This window comes from Psammomys obesus, unplaced genomic scaffold, assembly GCF_907164565.1.
Source record: "Psammomys obesus unplaced genomic scaffold, mPsaObe1.curated_primary_1811, whole genome shotgun sequence".
Classification (NCBI taxonomy): domain Eukaryota; kingdom Metazoa; phylum Chordata; class Mammalia; order Rodentia; family Muridae; genus Psammomys; species Psammomys obesus.
Window position 1 is genome coordinate 313,462 of NW_026596396.1, and position 20,035 is coordinate 333,496.

Genomic DNA, 20,035 nt, shown 5'->3' on the forward strand with positions numbered 1-20,035 from the left:
AGAAAGAAAGAAAGAAAGAAAGAAAGAAAGAAAGAAAGAAAGAAAGAAAGAAAAGAAAGAAACAACAACAGCACACGAACCTAAACTGAAAGCTATAATTTGTACACAGAGGACCTGATGCAGTGCAGACTGGTGTAGGCCCTGGCAAGACATATCTTCTAAAAAGTAGGTAGACAAACCAGGTGGTGGGAGTGCATGCCTTTAATCCCAGCACTGGGGAAACAGACAGGCAGATCTCTTGAGTTTAAGGCCAGCCTGACCTAAAGAGTGTATATTGTGAGACCTTGTCCTGAGAATATAGAAACAATAAACAAAATGGACTAGGGATATAGCTGGATAAGGCCCTGGGTTTCATCCCTACTGTTGTGGGGGAAAAACAAATAAAAATTCAGGCTCATCCAGTAGTAACAATAAAACGAGATTTCTCTGGTGTCCAAACCCTTTATTTTAAGGATGAACCGGGAGAATAGCAAGAGGTTAGTGTGTTATTCTCATAGAACAGTGAGTCTGAATAAGGAATGTCAGACCCATTTTACTTCTCCAAAACATTTATATATATATATATATATATATATATATCTACTACCAACTCAGAGGTTACTCTCAGTCTATTTGGTAGGAAAGTTATGAGAGATGAAGACTTCCAGGAGTTCAGACAGTGAAAAATACGAAGTTATCTGAAGGTATTCTGTTTCTACATTTCATATGGGAACATGAGTTCAGGTGATAAGGGATGATGTCTGACTACAAAATACATTCAGGGGCAAGGGTTATCGTTCAGAAGTAGATACCTGGGGCTGTGTTTCATCACTAGCAGACACTGATTCCTTCTTTCAACTACAGTTGTAACAATGTATCTGAAATGCTGAAATGTATTTGGTTTCTGCAGGTTTCTTTCTTTCTTTCTTTCTTTCTTTTATTTTTATTTTTTAAGGCAGTTTCATTATGTAGTCCAGCCTGGCTTGGAACTCCAAATTCTCCTGTCTTATCCTTCCTGGTGCTGGGATTACAGGCATGCATCACACCTATCCCAGTTTGTGCATTTTTAATGATGAGTTAGACAATGGGGGTGGGGGTGGGTGGATGACACACCTGTTTCAAATATGTCTGCTTTTGGCAAGGAGGGAGAATTTAGAGGCTGAGATAGCACCTTTTTCTGTCTCAGGTGTACGTGAATATGCTTGGTTCTTTGTAGAAAAAAAATTTTTTTTTGAAAAATTTTATATACATTTTTTAAAGTTTATTTCATACGTGCTAGTCAGGGATGCTTGTGTGTGTGTACAGTCTTCAGGAGTCAGCTGGCTTCTTGCACTATATTGAATCCTACAGATTGAATTCAGTCCTCAAGTTTGGTTGTAAGCACCTCTATAACCATCCTGCTGGCTCTTGTTTATTTTTGTGTATATGTGCCCTTGTATGTGAGGGCTTATGTATGGAGGTCAAAGGAAGATTTCAGGTGTTGGTCCTCATTTGATTTAGGGTCCTCACTTGCTTAGGTGTTGTGTGTTACAGGCTCACTGGCCCACTTCAGGGGAATTCTGTCTTTGCCTGCTGTCTTGCCATAGGAGTATTGGGATTACAAATGAGACATTGTATCTGGCTTTTACTTGACTTCTGGGGATCCAAACTTACATTGTCAGGCTTGCTTTGCAAGTGTTTTCCCCTGCTAAGACATCTCCTTGGCTCCACGAATACTTTCTGTTCTTGGTTTTCGGTACTGAGAATTCAGATAAGGTTACGTGAGAAGAGAAAACAACAACATGTGTTTCAGATATATTGGCTGAGGCTAAATGATCCAGCTCTGTCGCAAAAAAAAAAAAAAAAAAAAAAAAAAAAAAAAAAAAAGCATCCAAACATATCCGTTTGATTCAGTGGGTAGAAATGCTCGTATAACAGCAACGCACTTTATGTACTGATACCCAGCCAGTTGCTCTGTCCTAGCAAGCTGTAAGTCAGTTGCTTGTGACAACTCTGTGAGCATCTGTTACAGTTTCATAATTTTGCTTTGAGACAGAGTTTCACGATGAAGCTGGCCTGGAACATGCTTTGTAGACCTGGCTAGCCTCAGACTCACAGATATCCACCTGCCTCTGCCTCTTTGGTGCTGAGAGTAAAGGTCACCAGGCCTGGCAACTAACTGTTTTATAATTTAACATTGAGGACTCAGAATCACAACCTCTTTAACAAATGAGGGCAGAAATGGACAGAAAAGTGAGTTTGCTAAGCTATCACATAACCAGTGACAGTTAAGTTGAATACTTGACTCACCGTTTACTTTCTGTGCAGGGTCCATGTGTTTGGAGGTTAGATCATCTTCTAGTTGGTTAAAATTGTGGGGCGAGGGCTATAGCCAGTGGGAGAGTGATTGCTTAGCATGCATAAGGCCCTAGGTTTAATTTCCAGGACTGAGGAAAAAACCTTGAATGGAGCAATAATGTGTATGGGTGACTCGGCTCCACTTGTCTACTTGGCCTAGGAATTATCTTTCCCACTGCTTTCTAAACTAGTCTACCTCTGTGGATTTGTTATTATTATTATTATTTTAAGGTGTGTTTTTTTTTTTTGACACACACCTATAATCCATTCATTCTGGGAGGCAGAGGTCACTGTGAGTTCGAGGTCAGCCTGGTCTACAAAGAAAGTCCAGGAGATCCAAGGCTACACAGGAAAATCCTATTTTGAAAAACCAGTTTTGTTTTGTTTTTGGTTTGTCTAGACAGGGTTTCTCTGTGTAGCCCTGGCTGTCCTGGAACTAACGCTATAGCCCAGGCTGGCTTTGAACTCTTGAACTCACAAAGATCCATTTGCCTCTGCCTCCCGAGTGCTGGGATTAGACAAAGGTGTGTGCCACCAGCACCTGGTGTGAAGATTTACATTTATTTATGTATGTATCTGTGACAGTGTACGTCACAGGTTTACTGGTAGTCACAGCGGCCAGAAAAGGGTGTTGGATTCCCTAGAGCTGGAGTTGGAGGTGGTTGTAAACCACCAGATATGGGTTCTGGGAATCAAACCCCAGTCCTGGAGAACAGCAAGTTCTCCTAATTACTGAGTCAGATCTCTCAGGCTTCATAGTTATTGTTCTTTAAAAACAAACAAGCAAAATTGGTGTGGCTGGAGAGATGGCTCAGCAACTAAAAACACTGGTTGCTTTTCCAGAGGAACCAGATTCAGTTCCCAACATCCACATGTTCTGCTCCGTCATTTACTCCAATCTTGGGGTGTAGGGGGGTGTCTGTTGCTGCCCTCTTCTGGCCTCCACAGGCACTGAAGGCACATGGTAACTAGACATATATTTGGGTCAATACAAATACACATGCCTCTTTAATCCCAGAATTTGGGAGGCAGAGGCAGGAAGATTTCTATGAGTTTGAGACCACCATTGTCTATACAGCCAGTTCCAGGACACCCAAAGCTATATAGTAAGACCCTTTCTCAAAATTAAATAAATAAATAAATAAATAAATAAATAAGATCTTAAAATGTCTTAAAGGTTTAATTTTTAAATGTGTGTGTGTGTTTGTGTGTGGTCACAGGTGCTCTTAGAGGCTAGTGGTGTTAGATCCCCTGGAACTGGAGATACACACTCTTCACTATTGAGACATCTCTCCAGCTCCAAATTTATTGTTCTTAGGAATGGTCATTAGTGATTTGTTGTGAGTTACATGTACTATGAAATATCTCCTAAAGTTCCTATGGCCTTTGTTGTCCGTTTTGTTCATTTTACAGATGAGGTAACTTAAACTCCAAGGCTCCATTTTCACTACTGGCCTAATTTTCTCATCTCACCTGTCCCTGATTATGAACATCCATTTTCACAACCTGCTTGGCTGCCTGCAAGTGGGGAGAGGGAAGGCAAGCCATGGCCAAGAGGATAGTCCCCACCGGTATACAGCTAGCTGCTCATCTGCATGCCACTTGCCTTCGCCAGCACACTAAAGGAGGGGAAAGGGAGAAAAGGCATGAAAGGGTCCTTTTTATTCCACACCATAAAGTTTACAACCAGGAGGAAAGGTGGACAGCAGTAGCAGGAGGCCTTGATAGCATTTGACTGGGGAAACTTTTCTCTAGTCTCTGCTCCCCAACATGTGAGGGAACAACCCTAACAGCCCTCCCTGTTCATACATAGCAGGGCCTGCTGTAAGCGTCAGGTTTGGGTTCTGAGGTCACAAAGTAGATTATTTTACCCGGAGAACAGGATGTTTTGTATGTGCCCGGAACAGGCTCAGAGCTTGGGTAGGGTTGTGTTGAGGGGCATTATAGGAACTTAAGAGTTTTCAATTGCCGAGCAGTGGTAGCGCATGCCTGTAATCCCAGTACTTGGGAAGCAGAGGCAGGTGGATCTCTGTGAGTTCGAGGCCAGCCTGATCTACAGAGTGAGTCCAGAACAGCCAGGGCTACACAGAATAATACTGTCTGGGGGTTGGGGTGGGGGTGGGGAAAGAGTTCTTAAGTTCCTTGTCTGACATCAAACTTCACTCTAGGCCAGAAATGTTAAAGGGTGTGGGGAAGGGATAGGGAAGAATGTTAGGTTGAAGAGGTCTGACTCAAACCGTGTGTGGTGGCGCACAACTTTAATCCCAGTACTCTGTGGAGGCAGAGGCAGGTGGATTTCTGAGTTCAAGGCCAGCCTGGTGAGTGAGTCTAGGACATCCTACACAGAGAAACCCTGTCTGCCCTGCCCCAAAAGCCTGAGTAGTTGTCTTCTTTCTCCTTTTCAGAGTAGCCACTGGCTACCTCTAGTCTACAGTCTGGTCCTAGCATTCTAATTCTGTTCTTTATTAGCTTTTTCAGGTTTGGTTTGTTTTGATTTTTTTTTTGAGACAGGGTTTTTCTGGGTAGCCCTTGTAAAGGAAGGCATACCCCACCACTGCCCAGCTCCTTCTTATGCTTTTACATCATTACATGCTCAGTCAGATCTATTTACCATGCCAAATCTCTGCTTCCTATTTGTAAGGTGCTTCAAAGGATGCTGTTTCTGCGCCATCCCTCAGGCTTGTAGGATATAACTATGGTCTATTTACTAGGAGTATTTCCTTTTGGACTGTGGAAGGTGGTAGTGTCTTGAGATCTGGTCTTGCTTTAAAAAAGTAGCTTCTCTCTGCAACTTAGAAAACCATTATCCTAATTATGGGAGAAATTCCCTCCATAACCTCCTCTTATCTTTGTTTTGCTCGGGGATGGAAGATTAAGAGCCTGGAGAATGTAATGTACCCTGATCAAAAAAACAAAAACAAAAAAACCCAGGTGTGTGTGTGTGTGTGTGTGTGTGTGTGTGTGTGTGTGTGTTTGTGTGTGTATGTATGTATGCGTTTTGCTTCACAGTTTCTTAGCCCCATTCCCTGAGGTGCTACCTTGTATAGGCAGGCTCCAGTGCCCTGGGTATCTGGACATCAGGAGAGGCAGTGGCTCCTCCCCCAACTTTGAGAGCTTCTTCCTCAGTTGTCTCCTAGGTGTCTTCACTGAGGAGAGAGTTCTCTGCTTTCTTCTTGGCCATGGTGGGCACCCTGAGGCACCTGACCCTTGAGACTGCCATCCCAGGGGTAGCCCTACCTCTGGAAGCAGGCAGGTAAGGGTTAAAAGGTATGGGCCAGCCCAGTTCCCGTCCAGGTAGGTTGGGCCTTTACCTAGTGGGAGGCAGCCAAGACAGCAGTCACTGTTGTTCACTTCTACTGCCAGGAAAGCCAGGGCCCGGATGAGACAAGTGTTCTTCTTGCTGCCTGGCGTTGGTGAGTAGTGGGAACAGCGGGCCAGGGGTGTGAAACAGTGAAGGCATAGGAGTTGAGGGCTCAGGGAGAATGGACTGAAGTTCTCTTTCAGAGATCTTGGTGTGAGCAAGAGGCACACAGACAATATAGGGTAGCGATGGGAGGGGTGGTGTTCAGTGCAGGAGGACCTGGGGAGCACAGTCCCCACATGGCCATTTTCTTGGTTGGAAATGGAGGAAGAGGGATGGGTCAAAGAGACTTATCTCCTGCTTCCCGGCCCTCTCCCTCACTTCCTCTCCCCTTTTCAGAGTAGCCTCCTTATCGGGACGAGTGGCTGAGAAAACGCTAGCTGAACTATTTAGAAACCAGTGTTGTTCAGGCACCTGTATCCACTCTCCCCTCCACTTATTCACCCTGAGGGATAGAACAGGGTGTGTTGTATTTTGGGGGGAGCACTGGGGAGCCGTCTGTCTGTGTGTGTTTGCTCAAGTGGTAGCAGGATGTGGAAATGGGGCTCTCATTGACAGTGTTGGAGTGCCACCCAGGTGAAGTATCTTGGTTGTAAACAGTCATTAGAGCCAGGAATTTTTGTCGGCTGTGGTGTCAGAAGGGCAGACCTGAAAAACCTGCTGGGCCTGCCTCTGTGAGTGTGTGTGAGTGTGTATGTGTGTGTGAGTGTGTGTCCCCACATGTGGCCTCTGTAGCTCTCTTGCTGCAGCCTATCCCCACAACAGGATGGCAGGATGAGGCCCTAGGGTTGCTGAGGGGGATCTCAGAGGTTTGCTATCGAAGCAGAGGTTGTGGTAGAGCACCTTCTTACTATCTCTACATGGTGTCAGGCAGCCCTGAGTCACAAGGCAAGTGTATAGAACATAGTAGAGTGGAAGCAAAGGTTCCTGAGTCAGGTATGGAGGTGTGGGGCGTTGACCCATGTCTAGCCTGCCCAGTGACCCAATGACTCATTCCTTAACTATGTCCCTGAGGTCAGGCTGACAGGGTGGAGTCGGGGTTCCTGTCTGGACCCTGCATGGACTTCCAGGATGCTCTGAGGTTCTAAAGAAAGACAGATTGAGGCACTCTGATGTGGAACATGAGACTAATGTTGGTGAATGGGGTAAATGGACCCAGGGGGGGAGGAGCTATGTTTCTGTTGGGGTGGAGGGTTCAGGCAAGCCTTGTGAAAGATCACCAAACTAAAATGGGTCCTGGGAAAACAGGAGTTCCAGGGGCGGAGGGACAGAGGAAGATAGGACATCAAAGAGGCCCTACCATGCTAGAAATGCTGGACCTCAGATGGGAGGAATTGTGAGAGCCTCTGCAGCATATATATTGTCTGTGAAAGAGGCTTTTGGGCCTGCCTCGCCATTGATATGGAAGCTAGTACATGAGTTGTTTTTTATTTATTTTATTTTTTTTGAGGGAAGGATACAGACCCTATGGGACAGGCAGGACGACTGCAGAGAAACCGGGGGTACCTTATAGGCAATTTGATCATACCCCATAGAATGAAAATGGGGAAGGGATCTCTAGCTAGGCTTCCTTGGTTGTCTGGGTCTTCTCTACCACATCATGGCAAAGCTGTGACATTCAAGGTAGGTTAAAATGAGAGCTCTGCTGTCTCCATTAGGCCTTCCTAGTCACCTGCCTTGGAGGCTAGGACAGGTGGTAGGAGGGGATGTCACCTGGCTGCCCAGCTGGGGACTGAGCAGGATGTGGAAGGGAGGGAGCAAATTCCAGAGAAGCAGAAGGAAGGCTGGCAGCTAGCCAAAGCAGGCTCCGTGGTCAGCCATGTCTCCTAGGGACAAAAAAAGAGGCAAGTAATGTATATTTTTTTATGGCTGTGGACAATGCTTCTCAGACATCCCAGCAGGATAGCTTCTGTATGCTAGTCTCAGACAAGGGTTGGAGGGAAGAGGGGCTAGAGGACCCCTGAGGTCAAGAGCAGCAGGATGGAATTGGGACAAATGAGAGCCAGATCTGCACTTGATGTCTGGCTCACGTATCTTGCATGCATTCACTCAGTTACTTATTCAACCAGCTGGCATACATTTGTGGACGACTTGCTGTGTGCAGCACTGTTTGGGGTGCTAGAGTTACAGATACACTGGGGTAGACATGCTTCCTGTCCAAATGACAGTACAGGGAAGTACAGTCTCTTGTTCAACAGCAGAAGCCATCACTCAGGGGTCACCTCTGCAAGGGACATTTAAGCCCCAGAATGAACTAGGGCATGGTAGTGCCTGCCTATAGTAATCCTAATATGTAGGAGGCTAAGGCAGGAGACTTGCCATGAGTTCAAGACCAGCTTGGGCTATTACAGTGACTTGCAGGCCAGTGTGGGCTACAGAGTGAGACCCTGGGTCAAAACAAAAGCAGCTCCCAAAATGATAAGTGAGAAATAAGATTCAGGCGCTAAAAGGCTGAAAATAGCACCCTAGACTGTGGCCACAGTCTGGGCAAAGGTCCTAAAGCCTGATGGATGGACCCAGGCACTCAAGAAGAAATTGTTGGGGTTGGAGCTGCTCTGATAAGGGAGTGCATAGGACCAGAGGATGCTCCTAGGCTTTGCTCTTTACTGGGAAATTATTTCACATCTGTGTGCTTTCCACCCCTCATCTCAAAAGGAAAGATAATAACAATGGATCTCCTGCCTGAGGTATTTCAGAGATGCATTGTGACATAGCTGGTAACTGTTCCAGGCACCCAAGGCTGAGTAAGTGCTCACTATCGTTATACCTAGTTGAATCTGTACCATTAATTCTCTCCCTAGGTGAGACTCCTATCTGTGACCTATGGGCCTCTGGGGAGGCATTGTAAGTCTGCCCAGCTTCCCACTTACTGTGTTTGCACTCAATGGGAAGGGATCCAAAGTACCAGGCGGAGTGGGTCCAGACATTGACACGGAATCTGAGCGGGCATAGTAGGTAGGCAGGCGGGGCCCAGGGTGCTTTCTATTCCTAGCTGGAGCATGGGAAGTGGGGGCTGGCCTAGGGGCTGGGGCTATCACAGTTTATCTCTCCTTAATGCCGCCTGTGATGCATCACTGCCAGGCTTTGTCCAGCTATCAGCCACAAAGTCCAATCAGTACAAGGATGGAAGTCAAAGGTCAGCTGATCAGCTCTCCTACCTTCAATGCCCCAGGTCAGTGGCTGCTTCCACTTCCTGCTGCCCCTTCCCTACCCTGAATCTTCACGTGCCTGCTTGGGGAGGGCTGGTCCTCTGGTCCCACAGTGGCTAAAGGATGTCCCAGCTGTCCTGATCTTTGCTCCCTCTGTGTAGCTGCCCTGTTTGGAGAGGCTGCCCCCCAGGTGAAGTCAGAACGTCTCCGAGGGCTGCTTGACCGCCAGAGGGCCCTCCAAGAGGCCCTGAACCTGAAACTTCAAGAGCTCAGGAAAGTGTGCCTGCAGGAGGCGGTGAGGGCCTGACCCCAGGGCTATCAGGCAGGGGGCTGGGGTGAGGGGTCAGAGTGCCTAGACAGGCATGCTGCAGCGATGGATACCTAACCACTTGTCTGGGTGTTAGTAATTTTTTGTCATCCTGTGTATCCTCAAAGTTTGACTTAGAGGTCTCAGAATCAATGAAATGTGGTAATTCAGACCCATATTCACTTGTGAATAATTTAAAACCTCCCGAGCCCCTGAAAAGGGAAAACTTTTTTCAAAATTGGGCAAGAAAGTTCATCCTGAACTGACACAGGGAGATTTATTTTCCTTCCCTCCACTAGTCCATCTATCCATCCATTCATCTGATTTTTGAGACAGGGTCTCATTCTGTAGCCCAGGCTGGCCTAGACCTCACACTCACTATAGCCTAAGATAGCTTTTCACCGGTGCCTCAGCATCCCAAGATCTGGAATTTTAGGCATGACCCCCCACACCTGATTTGAGCTCTGATTTTATCCTTGTTAGTGTGGGTGTCCACATACTTTGCTTGAGGTAATAATGGGGTTCAGGGACTGGGGGAATAGCTCAGCTGGCCATGGAGCAGAAGGACGTGAGTTCAATCTATAGAGCCTATGTAAAAAAAGAAAACTGGGTGTGGTGGTGTGGCAGGCGACTGTCATCCTAGTGCTGAGGAAGTGGAGACCAGGTTGCTTGCTGAGCAGCCAGGCTAGCCTAATCAGTAAGTTCCAAGCCAATGAGAGAGAAACCTTTTCTTGGGGGAGGGGGGGAAGCAGATGGCACCCTGAGGGACAGCATCCAAGATTGGCCTCTGGCCTGTGCACACACGTACACACACACAGACATAGACACACACACACAGGCACATGCCAATTCAGAAGATACAGCCCCAATGTTACATATGCACTATAGAACAAGGAGTGGACTTTTTCGAGACAGGGTTTCTCTGTGTAGCCTTGGCTGTCCTAGACTCACTCTGTAGACCAGGCTCTCCTTAAACTCACAGAGATTTGCTACCTTTGCCTCCCCAGTGCTGGGATTACAGGCCTACATCATCACACCTGGACTAGAGTGGCTTTTGTAATTTTGAAAGCTAGGAATTCTGGCTTTCAGATTTCCAAGATTCCTATGCTCAATGGCCCAGAGATTTAGGCCACTGAGGAACTCAGAGTCTACACTTCCTACCCTGGTGTTAGAGATCTTGAGAGGAGGAAACCTAATACTTGTGGGAGTACTGAGCATGGTATAGTTTCTAAGAGCCTTACTACTTTATGTTGTCCCTCCAACTAACCTTGGTAGTCTCTGCCCTCACTCCTCATTCTCTCCAGGAGCTAACTGGTCAGCTGCCCCCTGAATGCCCGTTGGAGCCTGGTGAACGGCCTCAGTTGGTACGCCGGAGACCCCCTGCAGCACTTGCCTACCCTCCACTGCACGCAAACCCAGCACACCACTCCTTGTGTCCTGCTGAGGTGAGCAGTTGGGTATGGGACACAACATGGTGCTGGTGATAGGCAGGGACAAGCAAGGGCAGAACGAGGGTTATGGGTAGGAGAGGGAGAAGCTAAGGAAGGAAAGGGTTTGAACAGGCAGCTTCCCTCATGCAATATTAGACCTGAACTCTGTCAAGACAATTTTCCCATCTCTAGGAAGAGACACAGGCCCAGCTCCTCATCCTGTCCCCTGAGGATGAATAAGCTCCTCCCATAGGCAAACAGCCCTACCCCTTGGAAAAACAGGCCCCACTTCAGTGTGGATGGACTCTGTCAATTTATTATTATTTAGCTCTGTTCTACCCCTCTTGGCTTGTGCAGGAACTGGCTCTTGAGGCCCTGGAGCGTGAAGTGTCAGTACAGCAACAGATTGCAGCTGCAGCTCGCCGCCTGGCCCTGGCCCCTGACCTCAGCGGAGAACAGAGACGGCGCAGGCGCCAGGTACAGGTTGATGCACTGCGAAGGCTGCATGAGCTGGAGGAGCAGCTCAGGGACTTCCGGGCCCGTCTTGGCCTCCCAGTGCTCCAGCCACTGCCACTGTCTGAAGGAGCACTAGTCAATGCCCAGGGTGTCTGCCTGGGTACACGCCTTGCTCAGCTCAGCCAAGGTAAGCCAGGTCCCAGCATCTCTCTAGTGAGTGAAAAATGGGCTAATGCATTTGGGAGGGTTGGGGTGGCTGAGCAACCACTGAAGGCAGAGAAGTGAGTAGGATTTAAGGGAATCACCCATCCAGGAGAGTTGTAACAGTCTGACATGAGATTAAGAGAGGGTTTCAACAGAAGGCAACAGGAAAATGAATACTCAAGCTCATAATCTTGAATTCAGGTAAAGGTAGATATTTTTTATGTATGGTAGGGTTGAGTCTAGACCCCTCAGCATTCTAGGAAGCATTCTACCGTGAAACTACATCCCTAGCCCTACATTTTAAAATACATTTTTTATTGTGAGCCTGGCCTTTGATGGCTGAGCCATCTTTCCATCCCCTTTTTTGTTTGTTTGTTTCATTTTTGTTGTTGTTGGTTTTTTGTTTGTTTGTTTGTTTGTTTGTTTGTTTGAGACAGGGTTTCTCTGCATAGCTTTGGCTGTCTGGGACTCACTCTGTAGACCAGGCTGACCTCGGATTCATAGAGAGCCACCTGCCTCTGCTTTCCTAGTACTAGGATTAAAGGCGTGCTCCACCACCACCAGGCCCCTCTTTTTTCGTTTTTAAGATTTATTCATGTTCATTTATGTGTATGTATTCCTGTGTAAGTTTATGCTTACCATGTATATACAGGTGCTCATGGAGGCCAGGGTCTTTAGAAGCCTTGCCTCCATGACTGTTGTGGTATGGGGAATGAACCAAGGTCCTCTGCATAGGTATCAAGTGTTCTTAACCACTAATGCAATTCTTCAGTAACTTGTTTTATTTTTACTTTTTATTTTGAAACAGGATTTTGGTAAGTTGCTCAGGCTGGCCTTGAACTAACTGCAAAGTCCAGAATGGCCTTGAACTTGTGGCACACATGCATGCATACACACACACATACACACATACACACACTCACACATGCCCTACTTCATGAAGCCTCTTAGGTGTCTGGCCTGGGTCTGGCAAAGATGAATTCTTGGGGAGGGGTCAGAGGCAGGAGGCAGAAGGCATATGCTCCATAGAGGTGCCTATCCAGTGGTGTAAGGCAGTGGAACCCAGATATGGCAGTGATAGGCTGCTTCTTCCTTTCTCACCTGTAGAGGATGTAGTTCTGCACTCGGAGAGCAGCTCCCTCTCAGAGTCAGGGGCCAGCCATGATAACGGTGAGAAATATCCCGGAAACCTGCACTCAGCCCTGTCTTGTGTCCTCTCGGAATATCCTGTTTTGTTTAGCCTCTCCTACTTTAGCTCTTTAGCAGTGCCTCATGTTCCCATGTATTCTTAGAGTCACCTTGTCACTGCCTCCTCCGCCCCAGACCCTACAGGTCAGCCTCTACACTACCCTTTTGCATGGCTTCATCTGTTAGCTTGCTTAACCCTGTCCCAGCACATGCTCCTCCCCTTTAAACTTTCCCTGTCCCTCTGGACCATCTCTTGTTGAATTCTACCCTATTTTTCCTTCTACCCAGAGGATCCTCATAGCTGCTTCCCTGTACCCGAGCGCCCCTCACCACCAAAGGCCTGGGACCAGTTTCGGGCAGTATCTGGGGGAAGCCCTGAACGGCGAGCCCCATGGAAACCTCCCCCATCTGATATTTATGGGGACCTGAAGAGCCGACGCAACTCTGTGGCCAGCCCTACCAGGTAAAGAGGAACTTGTTCTACCTTTTCCTGGGACCAGAAGTGGGATCCTGAGCCTGGGTTGGCAGGAGGGCCTACTGGTGGGTGCAGTTTCTAACCTGGGTCCTGATGTGGGCCTGCCATCTCTGTCTAGCCCCACACGCTCGCTGCCCAGGAGTGCCTCCAGTTTTGAGGGGCGAAGTGTGCCTGCCACCCCTGTCCTCACCCGGGGCACTGGCCCCCGGCTCTGCAAGTAAGGGGACTCTTGAGGGTGGGTCTGAGTGTCAGAGGAGGAGACCTTTAGTTCTAACTGTAGATGTCGAATACAAATCACTGAAAGATGTGGGACATGGGCAGCTGGCTTTTTTAAAATTTTATTTATTATGTGTACAGTATCTGCATGTATGCCTTCACATCAGAAGAGGGCGCCAGATCTCATTATAGATGGTTGTGAGCCACCATGTGGTTGCTGGGAATTGAACTCACAGCCTCTGGAAGAGCAGACAGTGCTCTCTAGCCCCTGGCAGCTGGCTTTTGAAAGGTGGATACAAGTTGGAGTGGGAATTGGAGGCAGAGGCATGAAAGTGAGCTTTCCTGTGCTTTTTGATAAGTCGTTTTCTTTCTCTGATTCTTTGTCTCCTCATTTGTGGGGTGTAATATCTGCCTTTGAAAGACACAGGTACAGTGCATGTTGGGTAGATAGCATTTGTGGTGGATAGCAATTCCTTCAATCATCCTAAGATCCCTCTGAGGAGATGTTATTATTTGCATTTTATAAATGTAGAAACTGAAGCACAGAAAGGTTAATTAAGTAACTTGTGAGTAAACCAAAGTTCTGATGTTTGAACCCATGCAAAAAAAAAAAAATTGAATCTAGAGTCAGCCAGTAAGCACTATACTGTAATGTTTCTTAAATGCTTAAATGCCTATTTTTTCCCATGCTGTGAACAGAAGCCCTTTCTTTTGGGGGGAGACCTACATTCTGTGTGAGGTGGGATGATTGTTTGGGAATGGGTCATAGACATGGTGGTTTAGAGCTCAAGCAAGGCCTTTAGTTCCAGGCATAAGGCCTGGGACTTCCTTTGGTAGTAATTGGCCACAAGGATAGCCTTAGCAGAAGAATAGGAGCTCTGGGTAACAGACTTTCCTGTGTGTGTGTCCTTCCTTAGCTAGTGCATCCTTCCCCAAAACATTGACAATATCCTATGAGCTTGCAGCCCTCTCCCAGTATACATGTCTATGCCAGCTTTCTTGTGTGGGACTAGACCTCACTGGCCCCATTACACACACTACTTAGCAGCTACATGAACACAACTTCTGATACTGCTCCCATTCTAGAGATAGTGGAGGCTCAGAAAGAGATGGAAGATTGAGGGAACCCATCACCTGTCTTCTTTGTCTGACCCTGCTCTTGTTACCTCACCTCTACTCTCCAGACCAGAAGGCCTCCATTCTCGCCAGTGGTCCGGTAGTCAGGACTCCCAGATGGGCTTTCCTCGGCCTGACTCTGCTTCGGATCGGGCCTCCCTCTTCGCAGCTCGCACCCGCCGCAGTAATAGCTCTGAGGCCCTGCTTGTGGACCGGGCAGCTGCTGGAGGAGCTGGGTCTCCACCTGCTCCCCTGGCTCCCCCTGCTGCTGGTCCCCCAGTTTGCAAGAGCAGTGAGGTGCTATATGAGCGCCCCCAACCAGTCCCTTCCTTCTCTTCCCGCACCGCTGGGCCCCCAGACCCTCCTCGGGCTGCCAGGCCTAGCTCAGCTGCCCCTGCATCCCGTGGGCACCCCCGACTCCCACCTGTGTGTGGAGACTTCCTCTTGGACTATTCATTGGACCGGGGCTTGCCCCGCAGTGCTGGTGGGGCAGGTTGGGGGGAGCTGCTGCCTGCTCCTGAAGTCCCAGGACCCCTTTCCCGCAGAGATGGGCTCCTTGCCATGCTCCCAGGTCCTCCACCCATATATGTAGCTGACAGCAGTAGCCCCCTCCTCCGCAGCAAGGACCCCAACACCCGTGCCATCCGTTCCAAACCCTGTGGCCTGCCCCCAGAAGCTGTGGAGGGTCTGGAAGTGCATCCAAACCCATTACTCTGGATGCCCCCACCCACCCGGATACCTCCAACTGGTGAGCGAGGTGGCCACAAGAACCTTGCCCTGGAGGGGCTGCGGGACTGGTACATCCGAAATTCAGGACTGGCCGTGGGACCCCAGCGCCGGCCAATGCTCCCGCACATGGGCCCAACACATGCACCCTTCCTCCATGCCCGCTGCTATGAGGTGGGCCAGACACTGTACGGCCCTCCCAGCCAGGCACCGCTCCCGCACTCGAGGAGTTTCACAGCACCTCCTGTCTCCGGCAGGTACGGGGGTGCTTTTACTGATGGGTAGAGGTATTGATTCAAATGTTGAAGGTATCCTCACCAGGGAGTACTTTGTCACCATAGCCAATGAGTGGGACCACAAGGAAATTAGCTGTAGTCTTAGCAAGGGGGTCACACAACTTGCATTAGTCCTTAGTGTCCTGTTGAGAAGGATCTTGGATGTTGGTAGCAGGAGTTCTTTCCCAAGCTTTAGAAAGGTTTTTCTATTCTCCCTAGTATGTGGCAGCTAGCAGTAAGTCAGGGTGCTGGGAGGAAGGGACATGTGTGCTCCCTGGTTTTCTCTTCCAAGCTCACCCCATGCTGGAGAGCCTGAAGGTGCTGTCCTGTACCTGTCTCCACTTCTTTAACATGCTTCTTTTCCTCTCTCTGTGTATGTCCTGTCTGTCTTTTCCTCTTTTATCTTGTCTTCGTTACCTGTCTTCCGGATTTCTGCTGTCCTTTCTAAAGATACTACACGGATTTCCTGTATCCCCCGGAGCTGAGCGCTCGGTTAAGTGACCTGACACTAGAGGGGGAGCAGTCTTCCAGTTCCGATCCCCAGACCCCAGGGACACTGGTCTGACCCTAAAGGCCCTTTGTTGGTCTGGACACACTCCCGTCTGGGGAGCACACAGTCGACCTCGCTGAGCCCTGGGATATGGTTGCTCTTGGTCCTGATCTCACAGGGGCCCTGGCTTCTCTTTGGCCCAGGAAGATGTCTGGTATTCCCTGCTCTCTTCTCATCCTGTGCTGGGGAACTGGAGGGCCCCAGCTAGCTTCAAAGAGGGGTACAAAATGGTGTGGGGACTCTGCCCCTTCCTCCATTTCTGTTTACAGTTGTGATTTAGTATTCACTGTTTTTGCCCAACACTAGGTGTTTTATAAAAGGGAAACTGTGAGCTCATTCCTGGTTGGGTTCATTCCTATCCCCATGCCCAACCTGTTCCATTCTGGAGCCACCACCCTGCTTCAGCAAAATGGACCATATAGAGTCTCGGGGCTGGGAGCCTGCTGTGAATAGAACTCCCTGTCTTCTCCCACTAGAGTTCTTGGACAGATGGGCTTCTGTCCACATTTGGAAGGATGAAAGTCTAGGTGGGGTACCTTGAAGGAGCTATTGTCTCTGCCCATGGCCTCTGTGATGACCTTCCCCAACTAGGAGGCCATACAAGAGGTTGTCAAGAAGCAGAGCCATTTGAGTATGTCACATCCTGGGATGCTGCAGTGGTTAAACCCGGCAACTGGTAGATGCCAGTAAAACCCTCAGGTGACATCTGGCCATGGGCTGCAGGCCACATCATGTCCTCCCTGGCATTCCTTCTACTTACCAGTTTTTAAACAAATCCACATAAGCTGTGTTTTCTATATTGTCTGTGACTTTCTGGAGCTGGGGGTTCCCCTACCCCATTTACCTAGTGTTAATTTTTTTTTCTTTTTGTACCAATGGATCTGGGCCCAAGACACTACTCACACTGGAAGGGGATTTCTATAATAAATGTATAAACTCAACTGGATTGCTTCTTTGTCTGCTTCACCTCAGGCACTCACACCTCTGGTTCAGTCCAGATTTTATGTGTATATTTATGGACCAGGGATTCAGTATGTAGCTCTGGCTTGCCTAGAAACTCACTATGTAGACTACACTGGCCTTGTACTCAGAGACTGACCTGTACTGGAACATAGGGCATACACAAACATGTCCACCAGAAACAGTATTTTCACAGAAAGAAAAAACAATGGAAATCACTTATAATAGTGGTGTGTGTGTTTTCCTTCAAACAGATTGTATGTGTCCAGAGCTGGCCACAACTTATAGTCCTCCTGCCTCAGCATCCCCAGAGCTGGGATCACAGGTGTCACCATGTCTAGCTGTCATGTTTTGACATCTCTTGTGAGATGGGGCAGTTCTTTGCTTAGTCCACTTATAACATGAGAATATCCAAAGTGATAGTACACATTTCTGCATCCCTGGGTTTTAGCGCTAATTCAGAGGTAGTAACATTGAGGACCAAAATAGTCACCATTTGAGCACATATGCTTCAATCCAGACAGGTAGGGTCCAGCAGAACTGAAAACAGCCACTGGGTTGTTCACTGAAAGGTACAAAAACATCACACAGGAGGCCAAACTAGCTTCAGATTCAAAAGCTTTATTGTTGCAGCAACACTAATACATGAACCCCATTCCCAGTTGGGGTTATCCCTGGCCAGCCATGGTCCTTGGTACTGGGAACATTGTAGGGAAGGGAAGAAACCCTCTAAACAGAGTTGGAAGGAGGCTATTGGGACTGCTGAGGGTTAGGGTCATCCGGATTCCAGGGTTCAGTGGGGTCAGGGTTGAGCACACTTGGGGCTTAAGCTCAAGATTTGGCCATGTCTTAACCTGGGTTCCAAGCTGGGTGGGGTCTGAAAAATCCCTTAGTCTAGAGCTCAAGATTTGTCCTGCCTCAAGTCCTTGGCTTTGAAGTATGGAAGATCAGTGGGTCCCATGTTTGGGTTAAGGGAGTATCTCTGGGTCCAGTTTTGAGATTAGCTATGGATGCTCTGGCTTAAAAATCCAGTTTCAAGGCTGGATGTAGGTGACTGAGTCTCATATTGAGGAATGAGGAAGACTTTGGTCCCTAGGTAATAGGGGCTGGAGGCTGGTTTGGGACTGGAGTGAGCAGTCATAGGTGTCTTTTTGGACAGGCCAGAAGGCTCTAGGCTCCTACTTTAATGGCTGGGGAAAAGGCTGGGTCTTGGGTATGGGGTGGGGGTCCTCTAGATCCAGGGTGTAGATGCCAGGGTCCTAGGATCCAGCTTCCTGCTCTTGTCCCAGTGCCTCTAGAAGCAGTCCCATTGGCGTCCGCTTTAGACCAATGCTCTCAATCTTGTTCTCAATCTTGTTTTTAAGGTTTCTCAGGCGCAGTGAAGCATGCAGCAGGATCACTGTAGGTGATACCAAGAGTGGGTCTGGGGCCTTGGCTTACAGCCTACAATGGGGAGTTCACCCAGAAGCAGGCTGAGTAGTGAGTTCTCAAAGCCTGCTATGGGGGATGTGGCCAGAAAGGATATCCCAGTAAATTGGGACTTGGACAGTTTAAGGCCCTTAACACTGGAAGACCCCCCAAAAAAAGTAATAAAGAGGGATGCTCCCAAAAGGGAGGGTGCAAAGCCAAGGAAGACACATTTAATGGAGGCATATCCATCCTCCAGGATTTCTAGTCCCCTCTTAGCCCAAGAACCAGTGCAGGGCAGGCCTGATGTTCAAGCCTGAGCTGGCCATTTTCCCAGCTATAGCAGGGAGAGTAGACTCACAAAGCACTGGTGCTGTGATGCAGAGCAGGAAGGTGAAAGCGCCGCCCACGGCCCAGAGAATGAGGAGGCTAAGGGCAAGCACTGCAGCCAGGCAGGCAGCAGGATGGCTGCGACGGCAGCGGCGCACAGCGGCACCAGTTTCAGCAGCCCACACCAGCACCCCGAGGATCACCACCACTACCAGCATGCTCAGGAGGGTGTGCAGTGGACGAGTATACCTGCAGGAACAAGAGCACTCCGCTAGTCTCACCCAATCCTAGACCCTAAGAGTTTTGTTCCCTGTCTCTGGAATCAGCATCCCAGAATAGTCTCACCAGGCCTGTCTCCAACAAGTCCATCCTCCAGGGATTCCTGTCAACTCTCAATTCCTCCCTACTATAGTCCTATCAGATCTTCACATCCTGCTAGATGTCCTGGGTGCCCAACATTTCTCTGGCCTTTGACTTTAGACCTGCAGGATTTCTTTCTACTACTCCTGTATCTGCTCCCACACTCCTCTACTTGACCTTAACCCTTGCAGATCTCTCAAACAGACCTTTAGTCAATATGTATTTCTCTTCACAGAGGCACTTTCCAGGTGTCATCATTTCCTTCAAAAGGCCCCCGTTTTTGTACAGAGCCACCCTCCCACAATTGCTTGAACGTACCTTTTCTTGGTTTCAATCCCACTCTTACAACCCTGCCCAAGTCCCTCTTTTACATTGTCTGTCCTTGGCCAGAAGCATCTTCAACACTGAGCCTTCCTTCTGGGCCCAATATGAGGTCCTCTACAAGCTCCCCCTCTGTCTTAAACCCTCCAAGGCTCCCTTAATCTGCCCCATCACTGAACCTCTTAGATACTGTCCCATCCCCATATTAGGCCTTCCTTAAATCTGGGTCCACTTCCTAGTCCACAGTCCTCTTCAGTGCCCCCATTTTCTACCCAGGTCTTCTTTCCAGACTCCCCCCACCATCCTGCCTTCTCGACTGTCCTTATAACAAGGATCTGCCCCCTTCAAGTTTCCCATCCATTCCCCTCAAACCTTCTTATTCCGCCGAATTCACAGTTCCCAGTCTGGCACTTCCTCTACTCTCCTCATCCTCAAAGACCCCCAAGTCCACCCTGTGTCCCGCTGGTATCTTCAGCCAATCGCTACCTCCCTCCCTCACCCGGCCAGAGCGAGACTGAAGCCGAAGCAGAGAAGGTAATTGGTTTGGTAGTAGAGAAGATTGTTGATGACGCGGTGACACCATCGCTGTGGATCGCTTGGATCAGGAGCCGCCAGACGTGCAGACCCCAAGACAAAGTCGTCTAGGGTGCGCAGCGGTGGCAGCCGCACCTCCGACATCCTGAGGGTTGCTGGACCAGCCCGGAGGGCAGCGAGACTACAACACCCAGTTACCCCTCGCAGCACAGCGAGGCACGCTGGGAAATAGTCTTAAGGAAGCGACGACTAGCAACGTAGCCATACTGCGCAGCCGCAAACACGAACGTGACCAGAAAACACCAATTATATGGTAGCAGAGAGACTGCCGGGAAACCAAGCCTCGCCACGCGG

The 20,035-nt window shown here is 48.7% G+C and overlaps 2 protein-coding genes across 5 annotated transcripts in view; one reads left to right on the top strand and one right to left on the bottom strand.

Moving 5' to 3' along the window:
- Ccdc120 (coiled-coil domain containing 120) overlaps nt 1-16,710 on the top strand; it is a 19,870-nt gene extending 3,160 nt beyond the window's left edge. Inside the window, exons 1-11 of one of the 4 annotated variants that reach the window (XM_055597506.1) lie at nt 5,668-5,729; nt 8,479-8,521; nt 8,759-8,849; nt 8,988-9,121; nt 10,438-10,578; nt 10,921-11,206; nt 12,331-12,393; nt 12,700-12,874; nt 13,005-13,103; nt 14,287-15,201; nt 15,670-16,710. In XM_055597506.1, the coding sequence (XP_055453481.1) occupies nt 8,501-8,521; nt 8,759-8,849; nt 8,988-9,121; nt 10,438-10,578; nt 10,921-11,206; nt 12,331-12,393; nt 12,700-12,874; nt 13,005-13,103; nt 14,287-15,201; nt 15,670-15,784 (2,040 nt within the window). In that variant the 5' untranslated portion in view covers nt 5,668-5,729; nt 8,479-8,500 and the 3' untranslated portion in view covers nt 15,785-16,710. Of the gene's footprint in view, nt 1-5,667; nt 5,730-8,478; nt 8,633-8,758; nt 8,850-8,987; nt 9,122-10,437; nt 10,579-10,920; nt 11,207-12,330; nt 12,394-12,699; nt 12,875-13,004; nt 13,104-14,286; nt 15,202-15,669 lie in introns of those variants that run through there. The other 3 variants (XM_055597509.1, XM_055597508.1, XM_055597510.1) reach the window with 3 other exon arrangements.
- A 624-nt stretch (nt 16,711-17,334) lies between these two features.
- On the bottom strand, nt 17,335-19,888 carry Praf2 (PRA1 domain family member 2). The gene is made up of 3 exons (XM_055597511.1): nt 19,647-19,888; nt 18,498-18,715; nt 17,335-18,128 (listed from the first exon to the last, which is right to left on the bottom strand). Exons 1-3 carry the CDS (start codon nt 19,823-19,825, stop codon nt 17,989-17,991), a joined length of 537 nt encoding a protein of 178 aa, XP_055453486.1. The 5' UTR covers nt 19,826-19,888; the 3' UTR covers nt 17,335-17,988.
- Nucleotides 19,889-20,035: the final 147 nt, after the last annotated feature.